At 40.4% G+C, this 22,734-nt stretch overlaps 2 protein-coding genes across 5 annotated transcripts; one reads left to right on the top strand and one right to left on the bottom strand.

Moving 5' to 3' along the window:
- Positions 1-383: 383 nt before the first annotated feature.
- On the bottom strand, positions 384-16,511 carry LOC148402375 (cryptochrome-1-like). Its single transcript, XM_088397931.1, has 15 exons — positions 16,343-16,511; positions 13,722-13,885; positions 10,964-11,072; positions 10,738-10,880; positions 10,439-10,623; positions 8,205-8,293; positions 7,272-7,412; positions 6,801-7,112; positions 6,152-6,303; positions 5,631-5,833; positions 5,401-5,514; positions 5,207-5,320; positions 4,975-5,055; positions 4,658-4,779; positions 384-3,562 (listed from the first exon to the last, which is right to left on the bottom strand). The coding sequence occupies exons 2-15, from the start codon at positions 13,877-13,879 to the stop codon at positions 3,554-3,556; spliced, it is 1,932 nt and encodes a 643-aa protein (XP_088254057.1). The 5' UTR covers positions 13,880-13,885; positions 16,343-16,511; the 3' UTR covers positions 384-3,553.
- A 3,283-nt stretch (positions 16,512-19,794) lies between these two features.
- tmem81 (transmembrane protein 81) lies at positions 19,795-22,379 on the top strand. 4 transcript variants are annotated; one of them, XM_088369794.1, is made up of 7 exons: positions 19,795-20,238; positions 20,328-20,393; positions 20,667-20,907; positions 20,978-21,123; positions 21,385-21,500; positions 21,579-21,772; positions 22,190-22,379. In XM_088369794.1, exons 1-7 carry the CDS (start codon positions 20,204-20,206, stop codon positions 22,316-22,318), a joined length of 927 nt encoding a protein of 308 aa, XP_088225920.1. In that variant the 5' UTR covers positions 19,795-20,203; the 3' UTR covers positions 22,319-22,379. The 4 variants fall into 4 exon arrangements, with proteins under 4 accessions (XP_088225920.1, XP_088225917.1, XP_088225919.1 ...); XM_088369793.1 differs by having other exon boundaries at positions 19,799-20,238; positions 20,360-20,458; XM_088369792.1 differs by having other exon boundaries at positions 19,799-20,238; positions 20,328-20,458.
- Positions 22,380-22,734: the final 355 nt, after the last annotated feature.

The following is a 22,734-nucleotide window of genomic DNA, read 5'->3' as shown; positions in this document are numbered from 1 at the left end:
AGCGGCTGCCATTTTAAAGATCATGTGCTCCCACTGTCATGAATCAGGCGTGTGCTGTGAGTCAGACCTAGCAACACTCTTGTTTGGAGGCAAACCTGATTTCCATGTGTAAACGTTGGTGTGTGTATGTATGAGAGAGTGTGCCTGGGATTCCAGGTAATAATGAGGGAGTCACCGGTCTTCCCTCAGGAATTCACAACACATAAAAAAATGGGAAGCCTGAGCTTTGACCCATGAGGTGCAATGAAAAAAGATGTGACCTCACCGACTGAGCAACTTTCAAAGTGAATGATGGTCAACAACATCAAAAAAGATTTAAAATCAATGAGACAGTTTGACATGACATGGTGCAAACGTTCCTAAAAAATTCAAATCAAAGAATGTCAAGTTGAAACCATTTTTATTTCGCTGTCATGACAACGATCAATCACAAACAAGGCCTTTCACATCACGATGGAGGACAAAAAAATAAGCACCAGTTTACAGACACTTGATGGTGTCGGTGGAGGAATTTCACACCTCATACCAGCTCATTTCAGGTGAGACACTGAGGCCACAGGTGAAATGTAATGGATGCGTATGGCATTCTTCCACCGTTGTGCGATGCTGGGCAGCATAACTCAAAGAAAAACATTTACTTTCTCATTGGATGTGATCATAGCTACATAAAGTGTTTAAATCCTCAAGAGAAACACAGAATTATGATACAGATACACAATAGCCCCCCCCCCCAAAGGAGATCGTGTCTCCACCTAAAAAAAAATCCAACAACAAAATAGCCTGTGAGTCGCTGCCTCAATCTGCCTTTTTGGGATAAAATTGAAACAAAATAACTGTTGAAAAGGGGAAGTGGATATATGATACAATAAATGTAGCATTATTACTTATTGTAAGTCATTCTACAAAACAACCCGATTTCAACACTAAAACTCCAATGAGAAAACACTTACTTTGAAGAAAGTCACTTTTGGCTCATGTTAGCCTCTGAATTACCGTCGGACACACTGAATCGACAAATAGAATTGCGACCTGTTCGACACACAAAGTCACATTGTAGGCTCTGTCCTATGAATCCAATAATGCCCCGCCCTGCCTGACTGGGGCTGAGAGTTGACATGTTGAATCATCATGTAGAATTTTTTTATGCAGTATAAACATCATCTTGCATCCTACAAGGGGAAATGTGTACATTCTCAGTTACGACTCCGAACCGCAGCCCATCGGGTACCCGATGTCAGCCATGTTTGTTATGAATTGGATTCAGGCATCATTCGAACAGCGACAGTTTACAACACACTCTGGACGTCAATTGTCACACACGCTGGTGCTGTTGACGTCCTTCAACGGGAGGTCGGTCTTGGTTGTGAGGAATGTTTGTTTCAAACACAACTTCTCTTTATTTTTCTTTCTTTTTTTTGGTTATTTTATATGAAACAGTAGAAAAAAAGGGGACCTTGGAGATGATCCGCGTCCTTAAAAACACCTTAGGACTGCGAACCATTTTGCGTCGTTGTTGCACAGGCTCAAGTAAGAACGTTTGAGCGACAACGTCAGGGGAACCACTGAGTTGGAAATGTGACATGGCAAAGATTAACAGAACTGTGATGCTCTCTCAAAAATGACATCCCCAGGAGTCGGCAAAAGCTATTGATTACTTTTTCAAAGGGTTCTCAAACGTTCGTTTGAGGTACTATATACAGTGTTGTGTGTCAATACCTGGCATGTCTCATTTTTCATTTCAGATTAGATGAACCAAAATACAGAGAGACATTGTCCTTTATAACCCGATGTTGCTTTTAGCTGCCATATAATTGTCTGTAGCAGGGGTATCAAACTTGTTTTTTGGTCACGGGTCACATCATGGTATGGTTTCCCTTGAACGGGAATTATGACTGTGAACCCGTATAATGTATGATTACATCATATTATCACAATTACACGACAAATTCATAGATAACTACGTTCAGAAGCCAGTTAGAATTAGTTTAAAAATCAGTTTTTCCAATTTATTTTAAAAGTGGAACTGCTTACCCAAAAAAGGGAAGACAATTACCGTAATTTCTGCACTATTAGGCGCACTTAAAAACTTTAGTAAAAAAAAAAAAAAACAGTCCGCCTAATAATGCAGACCGCCTTATGTATGGATCATTTGATGAATTCGTTGATCCATACTGGTTGTACACAGCGCTCTGCCGAAATGTTTCAGCACGTTTTTGTACGACTGGTAAATTACATGGTTGCATCGCTTCCCAGCATTACGGCAACCGTGGTCAGGGGGCGTCACTGAATAGTTGTTGTACCCACGAGGCTATTTCATTTTGAAATAGGCTGTTCCGTTAATGTTTTTGAGTACGTTTACGGATCAATATGCAACGGAATCATAAATGAGCAGCACCAATGTGTTAAATCGGTCTTTAGTTGGTTCCGATCACTTTTATGGGAGAGAGTTTGAGAAATGTGATTGTTTACAGGGGGGGCGCCATGACTTTGCTGAGGCTCATGGGAGTCTGCGAGCTGAGGCTCATGGGAGTTTGCGGGTGGCTAATGCTATAATGATAGCTGATATACGCACAAGGCTCTTTCATTTCAAAATAGGCTGCTCCATTAATGTTTCGAGTAAATTTACGGATCGATATGGAAGGGAAACATAAATAAGCAGTACTAATGTGTTAGATTGAACTTTAGTTAGTTCTGATCACTTTTATAGGAGATAGTTTGAGAAACGTGATTGTTTACTAAGAGCTCATTGGTTATTGTGCAATTTTTGTATATAAAGTTTGACTGAATACCTCATTGAAACCTCATGGTTTATCAAATTCAATTAAAGAAAGTTTATGACCATAAAAAAAATGAGTTGGGTTGCTGGACCAAGAAGCCAAAGCGTATCACTTTCATACAGAAAGGGAGTTGGACTTTACCTCATTGAGAGGGTTGACATTACCTTTAGCACAGCACCATCTAGTGGATGCATACCGCAACCAGAGTCAACCTCAGTTTGATGCAGTATAGCTTCATTTTATGCGCCTTTTTATCCGATGCGCCCTATATGTGAAATAATTTCTAAATTAAAAAATTCAATGAGGTTGCGCCTTATAATCCAGTGCGCCTTATAGTGCGACAAATACGGTAGGCCTTGAGTTTGACACCTGTGTACGGAACATGTTAGTTTAATGCTGAACTGTTATTTTTCATTCAGATGCAACTGGGAGAAATGAAAAAAACTATTTTATATACATAAATATTGAGAAGTGGCAGCAAAAATTATTATGTAGTGCTCCCACAAATTAAGGTTTTTACGGGCACACCTGGTCTGACGTTTTCTTTTTTGTCTTTCTCTTTTTTTATTTTATGTTTTTTTTAAAAACAAATAAATACTTAGTTGTGATTATTTTCTATGCTTTTTTTTTTTTGCAAGTCTGCAAGCTAGGTCAGGAGTTGCCAGACATGTCTCGGAAAATCTGAGCCTTGAGTCACATTTTCACCTCAGTGTTCACCCTGGGAGTTTCTGACAGTCACAGAAGACCAAAGTCGGTATCTTCTTTTGTGATGAACTTTAGGTGGTCTGCGGGACACAAAGCATGACAAGCAAAAATCAGAAGTCACAATCAACATAAAACACAAAATATACTCGGTGTGTATTGAGCTCTAACTGATGCAAGAGGGAAAAATAAAGTGGGTGTGGGGGCGATAAAATAACGTAAAGTAGAATTGCAAATGGAAAGTGTTGGCCGCAAATCAGCTTTCATTTTTTGGTAAAAGGAATTCCTATTTCATTCCTATTCTAGCCTTGAAATGGCTTTGGTCTTTAGTTGACAATTCTAACTTGAATATTGTGGTTGTATTTTGCTGATTTTGTCATCTTTCTATTTCGTAGTTAAGACTAGCTTACTAGGATACAGGTAGCTAAGTAAAGCCGTGGATCGCTACGTGTAACGAGAACAAGATGTGTGTTCACTTTTAGACCAACAACTTGTGCATACAGTAAGCATTGTAAGAGAAATGCAAACATTTTAAAACTAAAAATGAGTGATACCTTCTTCCCTTTCAGATACTGGTGGTTTCCATGAGTGAACACCACCACCGTTTTGCATAGTTAGTGTTTTGGATCTTTCATTGTGAGCACAGCAACAGCATATTTGAATACAAGTCCTATCAAGCATGGCGGCCTAGCCATAAATCTTTGTTGGCACAGCAACAACCTCCGCCCTTAACAAATAAAATACGCTTTCATACAATTATCAAGGTGTATTGTCTTGTTATTTTGTTTAATAGTTAAAAGTAATGACCATATAGCTAAGTTGTCAATATCAACAACCTTTGCTTACAGACATGTTGTGGATGTTTGAACAAAAAGTCTCTCTTAATGCTCACATATTGGTAATATAGCAGTAGATTAATCACCCGGCCCTAGTGCAATTTAAAATCCACTGAAAATTGCTCAGACACATGATGTATGCTATATCTCAACTGTCATGTGATCATGTTCTCATTTGTTGTTTGTGCAGACACTATTCGATTGCATTCAGAAAATGTATGGCTCTGGAGGAAGTTTGAAATCTCTGTTTAGCTACTCTACATGGCGATCAATCTACACTCACTGCTGTCACGTGACAAATATTTAAAAACTTTTGCGTTGGCTTAAACTCTCCCAACTGACCTCTGTACTTTGCCTCTGCATCTTGTGACCCGAGCAGGACGACGGGTCTTCCTCCCCTGAACCTTCGCGTTCTATCTCCCGTTCGCGTTTTCCTGTCATGCTGCCTCCGATGTGTGCAAGTCCTGAAGATAAAAAAAAAAAAAAAAAAAAAGGGGGCGGGATAGGGTTACAGATGATGAAAAGAAGCAAAAGGTGATCTTGAGTTCTTATACAAGGAAATTGTAAATGTAAGGAAAAAAACGTGCAAGCCTGATTTTGCCACTACAGAAGTGATGACCCGTGATGGCTAAATGAAATTTAAATAAATGCCATCCTACCTGGGTGCTGAGGCACGGCAAACTCATGGTACAGTTTGCCACTGGTGACCGCTGTGTTGTTTTCGGGCACTGTATGGTTACCTGCAAGAGACAACGCTTACATACTCATTTTCTACACAACCCATTCAAATGTTCACACTATTCAGAACTCAACAGTTGTGTGATTCAACTTGTATCAGAAGGTGAACTTTTCATCCATGGTTAATCTGGAAACTCGTATCATGTGACTTACTGTGCTGCGGCGCCATTTGTCGTCGCTGCCCCGGCTGTTTCTCGTTGTCAAAGTTAAGGAGGATGCTCCCGCTGCCGTTGCCTGTGACGACAGAGCTGCCCGACACGCCGGCCACTAGAATGACAGCGCAAAGTAAAATTGAAGTAGGATGGCGTACAGCAAACGTGGCCACACAAAAACCTCTGTGCACTTACTGTGGGGGGTGTTGTTGTTGCTTCGGTTGCTCCCCTGCTGTTGTTCTCCAGGTGAGTAGGCCATCATTCCTCCATTTCCGTTGCCATTTGTGGATGGAACGGATGCCAGCAGACCTGAAAGACAGAAATATTTAGAGCTGAAGTATCAGAGTGGCCATCAAAAATGCAGACTGACAGAATCTGTATTACACATCAGAACAATGTGTCCATCAATAACAATGTGTCCTCACCGAGTCCTCTGTATCGGCTCAGTTGCTGGTAGATTTGCTTCATCCTCTCGATGTTGAGCCGACTGGCCTCGGCGTGGTGCACCATTGGTTTTGGGTAGTTCACGCCAATGACGCACTTGGCGGCCGCTTGTACTGACTCGGGCGCGTTCCATGGGTCGTATATGAACTTGGCAGGAAAAGCTCTTAAGACAGGTAAGTAACGTCTGCAAACACAGGGAGACATTAGATACCCTGACTCGATAAAGATCCTCACAGGTGTGCGTGCGTTTATGTGGGAATGATATCAGGAAATGGTAAAAGCAATTTTTACCCAAATATTTTTATATGATCATTTCAATATCTGCTATTTTTTTATCATGTTTAATAAACAAACATATAAACCAACAAACAATTTTGTTCTCATATAGCATCTTAAATCAATTAAAAGCAAGAAATACTATGTAGCAACCCAACATGAAAGAATATATCTTCAGGAGAATTTGCATTCTATTTTTGAATTCTGTGTAGGGAGAGCTACCCACCTGATGAAGTCACCATTGGGGTCGATGCGCCGACCGAAGCCCACAGGGCAGTAGCAGTGGAAAAACTGCTGGAAAAAGGAACTACAGGACAGCCACATCCAACTGCCCGCATTCACACTCCAGTCAGAGTCGAGAAGCAGCTCCTCGAAAACCTGTGGCATGACAAACCCAAGTGAGCAGAAACTTATGTGCTAGGGTCAATGCAAGAGGTTGAAATGCACAAAGTACATTTATGAAGTACTACAAGCAGATCTGCACCAGCAGCTAGTCTAAAGTTGGCCAGGTGTGAAGTGGACACTTGGAGTCCACCTTCACCCAAATTGATCGTCTTCGCCTGTGGCCCGATCAAATTCACCAAAATTGCATTATACTACCTGTGTCAACTTTTAGATGTGGTTCTAGCTGGCATCAAGTTTAGTTGACTTACAGCCAGCAAACTGTCTCATGCCACAGTATAACAGTCTGAAAATTTGCACCAGCGCAAAACTTATCATGCGCCAAAAGTCATGCCTGAGCGCAGCTGTGCCATCTATAAAGAACAACTAGACTTGGTCAAATTCTACCTGTCTTAAAACATTGTAGAAATCATCACTTTTTATGGAACATACAGGTTGTTAATAGCGGTGGCTAAAAGCCAATGATAGCTTGCCTTCATCCCTTCTTCCCAGCTGATCCACAAGTCGCCTCTGGTGAGGAAGCATGCCACAGCATGGCGAGCCAGGGGATGAATCCAGCCCTCTTGCCTCAGCTGAGTCATGATAGCGTCTATCCAGGGGAAGCCAGTCTTGGCTTCAGCCCACTTGGCGAGCGCCTCAGAGTTTTTGTCCCAGGGAATGCGAACACAGATGGGGTTCCCCTCCATCTTGTCAAAGCGCGGATTGTTGGTGGCCGCTGTGTAGAAGAATTCACGCCACAGTAACTGTCCATATTGTGAGAGAGGAGGGGAACTGTTCTTTTCCACCTGAGAAGAAAATATTGGAAGCAGAGTTTTAATCGGACAACTCATAACAGATAAAACTGCAAAATTTCAACGACTAACTTTTGAAACTACAAACTACGTACATGTAACTGTCTAGCAGCTTTTTGAAAATCAATCGAGATCTCTGTAATGACTGCCCACCTTGCGATAGAGATCCGTAAGCTTGAAGTAGAAAAGGCGGCAGGAGAGGCAGCCGAAACGTAGATAAGGGCTGACGCCCGTTGGGCTGGCCAGTAGCGAGTTGGCGTTCATCCTTGGACGCTCAAAGTTTGCCACCCATGCCTGCAAGGTGCACAAGGAAACCAAGGGAGGGGAGGTGCAGAGCATCCCACAGCAACCAACAGTAAGGCAATGTCTACATGGGCACGTGTATTTAGATTTCTTTTTTAACTTCCTCACCCAGTGGTTTGAAAAAAACTTCACATCCAATTGCGAACGTATTGCAAAGCAATAGTTGAAGGCGCATTAACTTCGATAGAAAAAGAGGACTGACAACTGTCATTAGATGTGGGTGAGTTATTAAAACAACAGCAACAAAGGATTTTTTTTCCTGAGTCGCTCCCAAAAGAGACTTGTTTAGAAAAAAATTGGCCAGAGTATCCTAAAAGGTTGTCATTCAGTGCCCTCAAACTTCAATCTGGATAAAAATGCTCAGGAAATTTGGTCTTCTTTTAAAAATACCCGTGTCTGTGGACATGGCATGGCACGGCATTCCAGAAAAAGGGTAGTACAAAGTTTAACCTCCAATTTGGAAACATGCAAAAGAACATCAAATTGTCATTAAAACTTGTCAAAATGTACATTGGACTGGCCTGACCCATAAATAACGTAAATCTGCATACAATTGATGCCTGTTGAAATATAATTAGGAAACTAACACAACACATTTTTTAAAAAAATTCTAAAACATGAATAAACCTTTAATTTACAAAAAAGGTAGGCGTACATTTTTGCCTTGAACACATTGAGGTCAAACCTCTACTTGACAGTTTTCTGGAATGCAGTGTCTTTGTGGATGCTCAAGGAAGTCTGTCTCATCACAAATACAAACAAAATATAAAAGACAACGCTCACTTTTCTTTCTAAATGGCGCTCTAATCTGGTTAGAGCCTCAGTCTCTCCTCCTGGCCACACAGCTGTCGGCAGGCCCTCGGTGTCAAAGCCTAAAACACAGATAATAACTAATTCAGCTTTTTAATACCAACTAAAGAGGAATATTCTATATCATTTAACACGGTGCAACTTTTATGGTGGAACACAATCCACTCACAAAGACTGGGTAGACCTCAGATTCTTTTAAGGTTTGGTTCCCTTTATACTTTTGTTGTTCACCATTGGTCAACTGCTGCTTATTGTGAAGTCAGTTCAAATGTATTCATTGCCATGCTTGTATCTGAAGTTTGTGCACAAATTCAGCCAATGGCACTATTTGTGACCTCATTCTTTTTTTTTGCTCTGGAGGGGTACGATTCCGAAGGAAGAAAATATATGAAATCGTATAAGTTCATCAGAGTAAGACCTCTTGCAAATGTGGATAAAAATCAGATACATATAGGACATTTGCAGATGTGACTGCAGCGCAAATTGGGCAGACCCCGTCCGTCAATGCAAGCAATCCCCTACCACTCAAAAGTTTGGACATGGTTTCATTCATTAAAATGTGTGTCCACACTATCGACTGGTGGTGTGTATAAATAAACACAATCCCACGTGATGATCTTGATATAAGCACATGCGGCACACAGTTTGCACCTCATTCAGGTGGAGGCAGCAGATGGCTGGCTCGTGTCAGTGTGGCTTGACAGCGGCGTACAGCGCGACTAATGTTCGAGGCTAATTTAGGAGACAAACAGCCTGACCTGAGCTGGCGTAGCTTTAGAAACTTTAAATAAACTGTGTGAAAGACAGGCCCGTGTGACAGCAGCACACGGCCGGCCGCAGGTAAATCTTTCCTCTCAATCGAGCCAAGCCATCTGTGAATGGAAAGCAGACATCTGGATGGAAGCTCAAGAGGAAGATGAGATAATCCAATAGTCTGATTTAGACCAATGGGTTCTTGAAATACAAAAAAGCGGCGTGACAGATAGACTTGATTCAACCACGGAGAACATCCTTTATCTACTGCTTATCCTGTTCTGGGTCACATACTAGCTGACTTTCAGTGTTTTGTTATATCTCTCTGTGAACAGCAGGTGCATGACATTCACAGCTGCCAAAATGTTACTTGAAACCTTTTATACACGTAGCCTACTTACATTTTTTAATGGTGAGATCTAAAACCATTTCCCTTCAATAATCTGTATGTGGAAAATATATTAAGATTCATGATAGTTGTTGCTCTATTTTTTTTATACTGTACAATGTTTTTGTTACTCGTTTTTCTTGCTTCCTCATTATATTCTGCATTTGAATTTTTGTTATTGTTTTAAAATTGCACTTAATGCTTTTTCCTTATGTGAGTGTGTGCTATGTCGTAGTTAGCTAATTTACAATCAATGCCTATGTTATGGAAACAATTTTGTTTTTCTGTAAATAAATATAATGTTGTTGAAAATATGATATATGTAGACCCCTTCAAAGTTTGTAGACAAAGTGACTATTTTTTATGGGGCGTGGCTTAGCTGGAGGCAAAGAACTTTTCAACAGTGTTTATGTTGTAATGGACACGAAAAACGGTCATTTGAGTGAATATGTGAATAAACTCACTCTGGAGGCTATAAATCATTACCTACGTCTTGAATTGACAAGTTTAAATTTATATTCTACAGCAACGACTCTTGTGTTAAGCGGTCACAAATGCTGCCAAGTCAACGACAGGGACAGAAGACGAGGCTGGGCGATTATCAATTTCAACATTTCATGAACGTACATTTGCTGTGATATCTTACCTGATGTGACGTGTGCACTGCAAACACGAGCGTTGTTTGTTGATACCCTCATTCCAATCCTTTCACCTAATCACGTTCAACCACAGCCATCTGCGATTTCTCTGACAGGCAGAGGCTGGTATGTGATAGAATTTCAAATTTTTGCTTTGACGGTTTTCGGAACCAAAAACACAACAAGACGACATTTCTCTTCATGAAGCTAGTGGTTGTTTACTTCTGGCTTCCGTTTAGTTGCCTCCAGTGTCTTTTGCCTCCAGCTAACACTGTGACATCATTGTGACGTAGGCCACGAAGCGTCTATTGCCCTGCCCAATACGTCTTAGGTGAATTAAACAATCTCATCATTGTGAACCGTGTTTTTACCATCAATGCGAAAAGAAAACGGAAAAACTGAAATGAGCGACAGCAGCGGTTTCTCACCAAGCTCCTCCAAGGATGGAACCCCATACTTGTCTCCGTGGTCCTCCAAGATGGGGGTGATGCAGTTGGCCATCAGGCTGTCTGACAGCGTCTCCACAGGCATCTCAGGAGGATCCAAGCGACTGATCAGTGTCTGGAAACGCTTGTATGTAAGCGGTGGTTGGCCACTGTTCAGTTCTATAATCCTGGTGGGTAAAGGAAGAGTTAGAGACCACCACTCAGTCCAGTTCCACACAAGATGCTACTGATAACAATAATGAAGTTTTCAGTGTCCGTCTGGTTTCAGGTTTATAACGTACTTGTCCAGGTCATACAGCGTGTGTGAGTTCTTAACGATGACTTTCACTCCTGCCTCCATAGCCAGCTTCTTGATAGCAGCATCTCTTTCCTTTCCAAAAGGCTCTGAGTCATACTCAAAGGTCAACCGCGAGATCTTCCACTCCTGACGCAGACACAACAAGCACTTACGGGTGTTCGAATGAAATCACAAAATGTCCAAGAGGGACATTTACAGGAGAAACTCACCTTAAAGAGTCGTGGGAAAACATTGGCTGGTTGGCCCCTTATGACAAAAAGGCGGGAGTTAAGCTTCCGGAGCTTGGCGTCCAGATCCTCCAAACATTGGAGAAGAAACCTGATGGACAAGGAGAAAATTAAACAAGTTGAATTGCGACCCAGGATACAATCAAGCACTTTACTACTACTAATAATAATAATTAGTATTATTATTATTAATATTCATAACAATTATTATTATTACTAAACAGTCCCCTGCAACGGAAAAATGCACAATACTTGCATAACTCAACCAAACAAACGCAAAAATGGGCCACTGTTAAAGGTATAAATTTATTAACTTTTAAAATGTGTGTTAAATTTTTCTTTTCTTGTTTAATTGGAATGTGATTAAATAAAATTTTGAATTTGATTAACAAGAGGGGCAAGGTAGCATTGATAAATCAAACCACAATCAAACTGCATCAGGTTATCTTTGTCAGTTCTTTATACTTTTTTTCATGGCAGTGTATGTGGTGATAAGATATCATGGTTAGATAGCGTTCATATGATTAAAATTGGTTCCTGTTACCTGTGAACACTGTTTGTACATCCGATATTCAAATGCAAGTCATGTCGAAGACAACACATTTTGACAAGTGAGAGAGGTTTGTATTTTGAGCTTATCACTTCAGGCTACAGAAAATAACGGCGTAGACAAAATGTGATTTGATGTTAAAGGGCATCGTGCATAAATCACGTTTAGTAACTTCGCTTTGTCTGTACAATGTTGAGCTGAAATATAAACAGCTCACTTTTTTTGCAGGATTTTAGCACTTGCTATTTACATTGATGACGCTGTTATCACCATCTTCCCCCACACGCAACACCTCGAAAACTATGACTGTTGTAGAACATGTCTTGAGCAGTCTTGATGACAATTTCTGCCAGTTAGTTGAATTCGTTCTGGTGCCCAGTTACATCTACCGGTTTGACCTACATACAAACCAGAACAACTCGGGACCAGCAGTCTAGACTACGTCTGATCTACATGAGGATCAAGCATGAGCCTAGCAGAACAGTCAGTCCATGTCTGTCAGACTGTCGCTGAGGAGAGACGCTCAAAGCTCTTTAACAATGAATAAAGATACAGGGGCAGTTCAAAGAAGAGGACTGTTCAATGGATGGATGGTTAGTTAGGGTTCAGATCACTACACCTTGATCAGGCAAGCAGGCCTCTCCACCCAGCTGGGGTGTAAAGGCTGCACTTGTTGCGTCAGTTACAAAATTAACAATAGGCCAACGTGGGTAATTATACCACACCGAGTAAACAAATTATTTTTATAGGTTGTGAGTGGTGAAGCACAAAATCAGAATGAGATCAAATTACATTTAAATATCCCGGGTTCACAATCTCTTGCATGTAGGACATGTTTCTCCTATGTGCTGTACCTAACAAGCCATTTCCTGCCAATGTCAGTGTTTCACTGCAAGCAAGTGTGTGTGGGTTTGTGTGTTAACCACATCATGGAACCTCAGCCTTTATATAACTGTTCTGTTCTACGCACATACACATAGTTTCCATGGAATCACAATTAAATCCCTTAGCCTAGTAACCTCATTCCTGGTGCACACGTGCAAACAGTCTCCCCTCTCTGTGCCACAAAAATATTGACAAGTCAATATTGCTTATAAAAACTGACGGAGGTCATATGACAAGCTATCATATGACAGTTGCATCTGGATGGCTGAATTTAACTATCCATCCATTTTCTATACTGCTTGTCCCCACGGGAGTCGCGGGTGAGCTGGAGCCTATCTCAGCAATCAACGGGCAGTAGGCAGGGGACACCCTGGACCGGTTGCCAGCCAATCGCAGGGCACATAGAGATGGACAATCATTCGCACTCGCACTCACACCTAGGGGCAATTTGGAGTGCTCAATCGGCCTGCCAAGCATGTTTTTAGGATGTGAGAGGAAACTGGAGTGGCTGGAGAAAACCCACGCAGCCACGGGTTGAACAAGCAAACTCTACACAGGGAGGTGGAATCAAATCCTGATTCTATGCTGTTGTATATTTTGGCAGATGGCAGCATGACGGCTGTGTTGAGCGAGCGCACTTCCTTCGGCCAGCATGTTTGCCTGCAGCCTTTTTTCAGGGAGCGCTAGTCGGCATGGAGAGTGCCTCGCCACAAGTAGGTCACGATCACATAACCACTCACAAGTTGTATGTCGCTGCCTGGCACACTAACCTACATTTGCCTTTTCACTTATTCAACAGTGAGGAAAAACTATTATTGAAGTATTTGCGTAAACATGGACTTCTGCCATTTCCTTGTGTCATTACCAGGCTATTTAAAAAAAAAAAAAAACTGATTCAATTTGTTTTAGGCCCATGCTTTCGCCGTAAGTGCGCGGTGGCGCACTGGTTAGCATGTCCACCTCACAGTTACTTTTGCCGGAACGCAATGTTTGAGTCAAGTAAAATTTTCATTTTGTAATGCAAGCTTAAAAATTATTTCACCCCAGAATTTGAAAATTACTTGCAAAATGTTTAAATGAAGTCCAAAAGATGTATGCAAAGTAAATGCACAGGAAATGTCATTTTTTACTAAACCTGACTTCTGCTTCTCCAATTCAGTTTGTGTACGTAATTGAAAGTATTTAACTCTTCACGCCGAGCCAGACCAACTAAATTGACTCTTTGTAAGGCTTATACGGCTTTATAAGGCCCAGGTGTCAAACTCACTTTTTGTACACATTTTGCCCCACATACAATCCTCTTACCTCCACCTGTTGACCCCAACATTGGAGGAGCCTGCAAACCAAGGGTCCAAAATATAGACGCAGCGCACTGTGCCTGCCCCCTGGACTGCCTCCTTAAGAGCTGGGTTGTCATGAAGACGGAGTCCCTTGCGGAACCAATGGATGGAATTGGGGGCCATGTTTGTCTGTGGAAGGGACAGATGAGTGTTGGGTCAATGTCAATGGCAAATTACATCAATGCATAGCAATCTAAACACGAGTCTCAAAACTTGTGATTCTAAGGCGCTTGAGTTAAAATCATATATTTCTAAATAAGAATTTGTCAACAATCCCAAAGGCCACGTATGAACCCCCGGCAGGCCTATTCCAGCCCACTGACTGTACGTTTGACACCCTTGCTCTAGTTCATCCTGAAGGTGTTTATAGCAGGCTTATCCCACTCCAATCTAATCCAAGCCGGTGTTTATGGACCTTGGTCTGTGCAGTCAGAACAGAAAATGGGTTTTAAACAAACTGTTCCCACAGAGTTGGTAGCATGCTCTTTGCCTGATTGTTTTTGCTGCAATGAGAGAGACACCAGACTGAGCAGGTGTGACAAGGCTCATCTCTAAATCTCTTAACTACGTATACAGGCAAGATGCAAGAACAGACAATTCCAAAAACGATGTATTTGTGAGAATTTCAAAGATTCTGTCTTTGAACTGACCAGTTCCCGCTTATATTTATCAGCTCTTAAACATCTTTGTGGACGACTGCTTTTTCTGACTGTCCTTTTTGTTGAACAACTACAACAGTTGTCATCTTTGATGACGTATGATTTGGATGAGTACGACCTGAGTGAATGTCCGTATTGCATATATACGTATACATACTGCATATATCGGTTTTACAGTATATCCACATACAAAAGAGGCTGGGGACAAAGTTTAAAAAAGAAAGAAAAGAAAATCAGTATTGCATTGTTCACATTGACAAGAAAAAAAAAAACACTTTATTGGAAAAATTAAATAAAAGGATGATAATTGCCTTAGAGCATGTACCTAGCATGTCGTTATTTCTGTATGTTATAGGTCATAAAAGTTTTGTAATCCCGACAATTTGACCCTGGAGCAGTGTGTGCTACACCATTATCTGGTGTAACTGTTTGGCCCAGGGAGAGGTCTGTGTTAGAACCTTCTCACAGACTGGGAGTTAGAAAACAACATTTCTAAGAACTCATCAGGTCAAAGTACAAGAATGACTTCGAACCGCTTGCCTGACATTAAATACATGCCCTCCTCATTTTGCAACAACAGCAGATGGATTTATGGGTGGATGGCTTGATGAATGGATAGACAGAGATGCTTTATTCATCTTGTGATCCTTTACTAATGTGAGAACGGAAAATAAATATAAAAACAGGTTAACACTTCCTTTGCCATATTGTCGATTTTTATTGGAGGACATCTCAGGGAGGCTAAAGCTTGACAGATTTGTCAAGGAAAGGATAGACAGAGATGCTTTATTCATCTTGTGATCCTTTACTAATCTGAGAATGGAAAATAAATATAAAAACAGGTTAACACTTCCTTTGCCATATTGTCGATTTTTATTGGAGGACATCTCAGGGAGGCTAAAGCTTGACAGATTTGTCAAGGAAACGTTTGTCATAAATGATGTCATTCGTTACCCATTCGCTGATATGAAACCTGCGACAGCAACCGTCTGGACGGAACGAGTGTGGCTACTGGCGCCAATAACCTGACAGCTCAATTTTAATATAGTCTGATTTGCATGTATGCTGACATGCAGCACTTCAATGACTGAAGCAGAAAATTGGGTACAATCTGTTACAGGACACTGGTCAACCTCTATTTTTTTTCATAAGTATTAACTACAGTCATAATGAAGTGTATTTGTGTACAAAATAATAATAATAATAATAATAATAATAATAATAATAATAATAATAATAATAATAATCTGTCACTCAAAATTTGAGAGCTATTTTCATCATCATAAATAATTATTGAACAATTCCTGAATGTATCAAGTAATTTTTTTACAATACTGACCTAAAAACAAATTACCAGAGTGAATAATGAAGTCTTTAAACAGCAATAATAATAAACCTTGACTTATTACTTTTGCTTTTCACATTTTCGCCAAACATGGTTAAAACCAGCAAGGGATTTGTAGACTAGTTAAAAACAATATGGAACACAAATGAGCTAATATCTCAATGTTTATTGAAGATAGCAATCTAATTTGTGAATTCCATTGGAACAAAAATAGATTTCCCGACCACAATGATAAAGTGTACATGCTGTACATGCACAACATCGCTGGTGGTGCACTGAACTTCCCTCAGATGGAAACTAGGTCATGAGTCTGTGCTGTCTTGGAACCTAGCGTAAACTCCATTCACAATTTCAATCTGACACTCAGATCAGGCCAAAATGATGACCCTTTGTTAAAATTCAATGATTACAACTAAATAAAAGCAAGACTTTGCCATTGAAATGATCGTCCACGACCGGACACAAACACAAGAAACCGGGTCAGGGGAGAGCGCTTTATGTAACCGGTGGCGCTGTTTATAACAGTAAAAGGTATTCTTCGCTTAAAACTAAACACCTTCGCCCGCAGAACAACTGCCTTACCTTGCGGATGCACCCCGAAGAGGATATTTAAGTAAAGCCCAAGGAAATGGACATTCTTGGGTGTTAAAGTGCTGTCAGCCACTTGTGTACGTGAATGCATATGCCAGGATTGCTGGCCTCAATCGACAGTCCAAAACTGCTTGCGCACGGATCCCTGGTTTCATAACACTTGGCTCAAACGCGCATGCGCTAAATCCATGCAGCCTCCTTTCGTGAGTCCCGCAGTGGCCAAAATGTCCGACAGGATGGCAGAAAAATATCGCTTTCAAAACAATGATTATCATCATATTTTATGGACCTTTAAGATTAAAACACGAAATGGTACATAATTAAACTGATTAGGCATAAAGTTTGTATACACACAATGTAGTATTTACTAAAAAAGTGTTACTTTTCCAGTTAAAAGCTCTCAATGTAAGTTGCGTTCAGAGTGTGGTTGCTTAATTTTCCATAACCGTGAATGCAGCACAAAGCTTTCACGAACGTGAGGGCAGCGACGCTTCAATTTCTGCCTTTCTATTGGTCGGCATGCGGGCCTACATCACCCACTGGGTCACGTTTTGAGCGGCATGGGAATCCGGAAGTTGACGATTGATTAAATTGTGACGCTTTTTATTTTTGCAAATAATAATAATAATAATAATAATAATAATAATAATAATAATAATAATAATAATAATAATAATAATAATAATAATAATAATAATAATAACACATTTAGTTTATCATGCACTTTACATTGGAAATTAACGAAGACCAAAGGTACTGATCTGTATGATACTGCAGAACCCCGTTTTATTGAGTAAAATATGATCTGATTTTCATTTTATTTCCTTGTTTTATTTAAATAATAATTATAGGGGTATATCGTATTATACATGATCAATTTTGTTATATTTATGCTGATTATTATCTAACTAATGTTCGAATTAAAGTTATATAAATAAAACCTGATTGTTGGCAGACATTTTCATTATTATCTGTTGTTTAAATTTTCTTACAAAAACATCATTAAAACAAATAAATTAATGTTTGTTGCATTTTTTAAAGTGATGATATTTCTGAAGAAATCGTAAAATTTCTAATACAAGTATTAGTAATACGATTCACCAGTTCATGATGCATTTCAGTAAATGAGGGAAAACAGAGCAGAGCGCCTAAAATACTGCTCAAAGTATTCCTGGGATGAATTAAATGTATGTATGCCTGTTGGGATCATTATCTGTGTTTGTTTTGCTGTTTAATTAGTTGCACTGTATGTTCAATGTGGCATCTGCTGGGTATAATTATTTTGGGGATGTAATTGGCTTTTAATGATTCTAATTACCAATTACTGATTTCTCATCTAACTATAGTGAGCAGTAAAACAGTTGTGATGCCCCCAATGAGCTGACAGCTTGCGAGATTTGCTGATATGATACTTTGAACTCTCAAATTTTATTTTAGATATATTTTCTGGAAGTTTTTCCTTCATTTCAAATTTGATACCTGTAGGAGTCACATTGAAGGTTTGACAATTACTAATTTAAAGAAAAAAAATTACAATAGGATCAACCAGTTACCCAGTACTGAATGTGTTTTTTTGTGAAGTGGTTGGATTTTGTGGTGGTTCACTTTCATAAACTAGAACTTCCTTTATTCTGTGCCCACTATACATACATGAATAAAAAAGAATCCAGGAGAGCTCTTCCTGAGACTTTGTTGACTATATGCACAAACACTGCAAGTGGCAGCATTTCTAAGGCGGCATTGTGTATATTATACACAAGACAAAAAAGTATGCAAACCAATGAATGCTAACATTGGATTTCCTAGCACGTACACAATGTGCATGGTTTAAAAACACTCGACAAATGGACCGATACAAGAAATAAGATCCATCCTACCCACGTGAATAAAAGTACTATAAGCTTGTTAAAGTGACAACATTGCAGCCATTATTTGCACTCATGTTGACAAATAACAGGCTTTCAATTGAGGTTATTCTCGAAAGCCACCTGCACATCCACGTGCCTCCATCTGTTACAGATTGTGAACACCCGGATGCAACATGCTTGAGTGACACAGACGGTTGGTGAAGCTGAATTGGCTACAAACATGCTGCATGCCACGTTCTGATGCCTCTCTTGATAGAAACAACACACAAAGACACATGTGCCCCTTTTCTTTTGGCCTGATTCATTTGTCGCTATGATCATCTGCCCTGCTCTGCCACCAGCGAGTTGTGGATAATTCCGTGGTCTCAGTCACCTTGTTGGCCAGCAGGATGCGGAGGATGGACTGTTGTCTTGTTTTTCTTGTGTTTCCACTGGTGACAGTGGGGGAGGACGGAGGGGGGCGGCTAACGTCATCACTAAACAGCTCATTGCACCTCCATTTTACAAGTTAACTGGCTCAATCCATCCATGAATCTATTCACACTCAAATGAGAGTCGGGCTATACCTTGAAATGGTTAGAAGATAAGAGCAGGATTATTTTTTTTTTTAAATGAAAAGGAATGAATAATACTTTGAAATGAAATACTTTAAACTTTGCCTGTAGGGCAATAGGTTACATCACAGGTGTCAAACTCAAGGCCCGGGGGCCAGGTACGGCCCGCCACATTATTTTATGTGGCCCGCGAAGACAAATCGTGCATCAAATTCGTGTGTCATTGCTAGAATTGCAAATTGTCTTCACTTTTAATATCTTCTTTTAAAAATATTTGACCAGTATTTACTTGTCCGATTTGAAAACGAGTTATTTGTCAGTTTGTTTTGTAGCTTTATTGTGTGTAATATGAGATGCTCATGCATTGATTTGGGTTGACAGTCATAATGGCCCTCCAAAAGAAGCTATGAATACAATGCGGCCCGCGAAAAAATGAGTTTGAGACCCCTGGGTTACATATAGGCCTTTACTAGTTACTGTAGTCATGTAAATTAACGCATCTCAGCATCACCATCACAAATACAGATGGCAGAAGTGAGCAACACATCTTTATTCCATGACCGTCTGGCAATGTTGCTGAAGACAATTCATTAAAGATACAAAGACAGCATCACATCACAAAGGACAAACATATCTGCTGGTTTTCTGAGTGAGAGGCCTGATACTGAGATCCGCCACAATATGTTCCTCATTTCTGACAGAACTACTTTGTCTTTATGTATAAAACCGTCTCGAGTGTTTGTCTGACATCTGCTGGACAGACAAAAAAGTGCAAGTGGATGCGATAACGCTAGTGTAAAACCATCATATGAAAAGATAATAAACAAAGCAAAGCAGTTGTTACTGTTACAGTGAGCAAGCACTATGTAAAATATGGACAAGTGGTAATAAATTGTATTCGTTTGCCTTTAATATATAATTCTGACGATTGTGTTGCAGCACAGTAAGTGACGCCTGGATTTCAAGCAAACGTAAATTTGAGCGTCACATACCCAATCAATTGATGGCCTTTGGATATTCTTTGTATGACACTATAAGTCCTTATCTTCGTACATGAGCTTTACTTCACATGGGTGTCGTGAGCAATGGCGCGTATGGTAACGAACTACAATATGAAGTGGTCACGTATTTTTTTACTTTATGCATGTATATTTTTTCCTAAGCTTTTATTTGAACTTTCTGCATTTTAAAACAGTCATCTATACTTTCTTGTTCCTTTCAAATCGTACTTGTACGAGGGAGTCGTTCAGCCTCCACCGATGACGTAGAATACGCATAGGACTTTAATTTTTTTTTTTAAACTTCCTGCCTTCTAAAACAGTCATCTATACTTTCTTGTTCCTTTTAAATGGTACTTGTAGGTCGATTGGGCATAGAATACCCATAGGACCCCAAAACATTAGATAAAAGCAGGAACAACAGTGACATGGATGAATGAGAACCAGGGAGCGCTTCTAAAGAAAAGGTTCGTAGACGCAAGATATTCCCCATCTATTAGCACAGTTATAAACATTTTGGGGATGTTATTGACTTAAAAATATGAAAAAATGCCAGCCCAGAAAGATCACCCAAGACCTGCATTTCAGATCATCTAGGAAGCCTCCAGTCTGATTTCTTTCAGTAGGAACACAAGCCGATAACCTGAACATTTTGGGGCACAATTGGAAAATCTAGGGCTGGACACTGTAAGTCAATTTTCAAAGTAAATATTTTCACTATATTGCTGATAAATGTATTTTCCTGTGGAGATGTTTATGAGCAGCAGAAAATATGAAAGTATTATTTTAAAAAACATGATGCAAGCCATTTTGGGTTAGAAATTGGACCAACCCTGTGAGCTTTCTTCAGCAGTGAAATACTGTACAATTAACATGTATTGTCATTCAATTCCAGAACATTCCTCACTGCAATGGATAGAAAGCTGGTTCTCCTTTTAATCCTCCGATTAGCTCCTCTGCTTAGCACTGATGAAGATAGCTTTGATAAAAAGGAGTTGGAGTTGCGGGTGGTCACCAACAGCACGTCTTGCAGTGTTACATGTGGCATTGGCATGAAAACGCAAACGGTTTGCACGTACAAACATAGCAATGAGATGTTGCAGAAGAAACCGCAAGACCTTTCCGAGGAAGACCAGGTAATGTAGCACATGGCCAATTAAGTGACAAGGATTCTGCATCGACTATTATGGTGTGTTTGAATTGCAGAAGACGGAAAAGTGTCACAATGAGCAAGTCAGGTGTCAAGAGTTTAAGAAGTGTGGAATCAAGACTGTCACTAAGACAGTGGGAGAGATGCTGGAGCTGGATTGTCTGTTCGAGAAAACGATACTGGTGAATAGACTCTCATGGAGGTAAGCGTTGATTCCCATTGGTTAGTTGTGAGGGATCATCTGATATGCCACAGGAAGGGATCCAAAACATTTGCTCCGAACAATGTATCTTTTTTAAGTAAGCTTCATGAAACTGGTGAGCCTTGATTGGTTGTGACATGAGACCTGACAACTGTGATCTCATTTTCAGTCAGCAGCAAGTGGCAAAATGGCCAACATTACATTAAGGTTAGGGTCACTTGATGTTGTGTTCTTTAGAGTTTTGTGTTCTCTTCACTCTAGGGTCAGTTGGTACTACGCTCCAGGGGTAATCAGCTCTGACGACAAGCTTTTCATGCGCTTTGCGTCTCCGCAATTGGACCTGCTCATTCTGGACCCAATCAAGGAGGAACATGCAGGTGAACAACGTGTCAATCAGGGCAAGCCTCTTGTGGTGACATCAGAAAGTGATGACAAGTTTCCGTTGTGTCCATCAGGAACGTACCGCTGTGATGTCCTTGATCTCAATTCCAAAATGTTGAAATCCGTTTACTGGGGTGTCAGAGTGCTCCCATCTGGGTTCATCAATCTGGACTACGAGCACGCTCAGAGTATGTGGAACGCTCCTTGGAACGAGAAGACGGACATTGTGTCGAATCGCTACGGTTCCCTGAGCTTCTGGGTATACATAGTAAGTAAGGTCCACTCCAGCAACTAAGGGTTTGGGGTCATGACGTATGGCTAAGTTTTAAATGTCTCACATTGAACTGAAAGGAGCCCAGCCTAGTTACTGCCATTTTTCTGCATTGATCATAGATGAGATTTCAGTCCATTTGTACCATGTAAGTAGTGGATGACTGGAAATTGTAGCATTCTCAATTAGAAAGTGTGCAGAAAAATTAACCTGTTACAAGCTCTCCTACATTTCATTCCAATGACGTCAACATACCCAGACATATATTTATGTACAGTTTACACATTCCATTGATTAGTGTGGACATGAATACAAAGAATGTACAGAAATATTTATGTATAGACATAGTACATACAATAGCTTTCAGTATTCTGTGGGATTCATTCCATGTTGCTTGTATGTGTGAATCCACAGATGTTGGCCTTTCTGAGCCTTCTCAACATTGTAGGGGTGCTCGTCCTGGTCCTGAAAATCTGGGCGAAAAGAGGCTCATATAAAATCCCTGAGGGTGAAAACAACGCTGTAGCTATGACTGAGATTTGACAGCTCCTGCCAGTTAATGCCATCGCACAAAGCATTCCCGAAATAAATATTAGTCAGCGTACCGTTTTCTTGTTTTCATTTGTTTCCCCCAAGGACCACATGAGTAGCCCTCAGACGTGTTGTAAAAACTGATAAGCGGTGATTCCAGAAATGTTGTTTGACATAAATGAAAATGACTCTTATCCTGACACCACATACATTCTACGTTGTCTCTAAGTGAAAGCGTGAGCACGAGAAGAAGCCAATAGATGGCAGTGCTTGCACACTTTTAAATCAGCTCTCTCACCCCCACTACTCAAATTTGTTGGCCACGCTTCTCAAAAGCAAACAAGTCAACTCATGGATTGATTTGTAAGTCACTCGAGGGTAGCAGTTATTCCTATCACACACTACCTATGTGCTCTACTGAACTGAGC

Source organism: Syngnathus floridae, chromosome 2 (assembly GCF_059516105.1).
Source record: "Syngnathus floridae isolate MCC-2025c chromosome 2, RoL_Sflo_1.0, whole genome shotgun sequence".
NCBI lineage: Eukaryota > Metazoa > Chordata > Actinopteri > Syngnathiformes > Syngnathidae > Syngnathus > Syngnathus floridae.
Note: the sequence above shows the minus strand (reverse complement) of the source record. Positions and strands in the feature narration are given on the sequence as shown.

Coding starts and splice junctions, on each gene's coding strand:
- LOC148402375 (XM_088397931.1), bottom strand. CDS start 13,879: ATGGCCCCCAATTCCATCCATTGGTTCCGCAAGGGACTCCGTCTTCAT. Junction 7,413..8,204: donor AGCGCCATTTAGAAAGAAAA/GTGAGCGTTGTC, acceptor TGCACCTTGCAG/GCATGGGTGGCAAACTTTGA. Junction 4,780..4,974: donor TGCCGTGCCTCAGCACCCAG/GTAGGATGGCAT, acceptor TTTTATCTTCAG/GACTTGCACACATCGGAGGC.
- tmem81 (XM_088369794.1), top strand. CDS start 20,204: ATGAATGAGAACCAGGGAGCGCTTCTAAAGAAAAG. Junction 20,908..20,977: donor ACCTTTCCGAGGAAGACCAG/GTAATGTAGCAC, acceptor TTTGAATTGCAG/AAGACGGAAAAGTGTCACAA. Junction 21,124..21,384: donor GTGAATAGACTCTCATGGAG/GTAAGCGTTGAT, acceptor TCTTCACTCTAG/GGTCAGTTGGTACTACGCTC.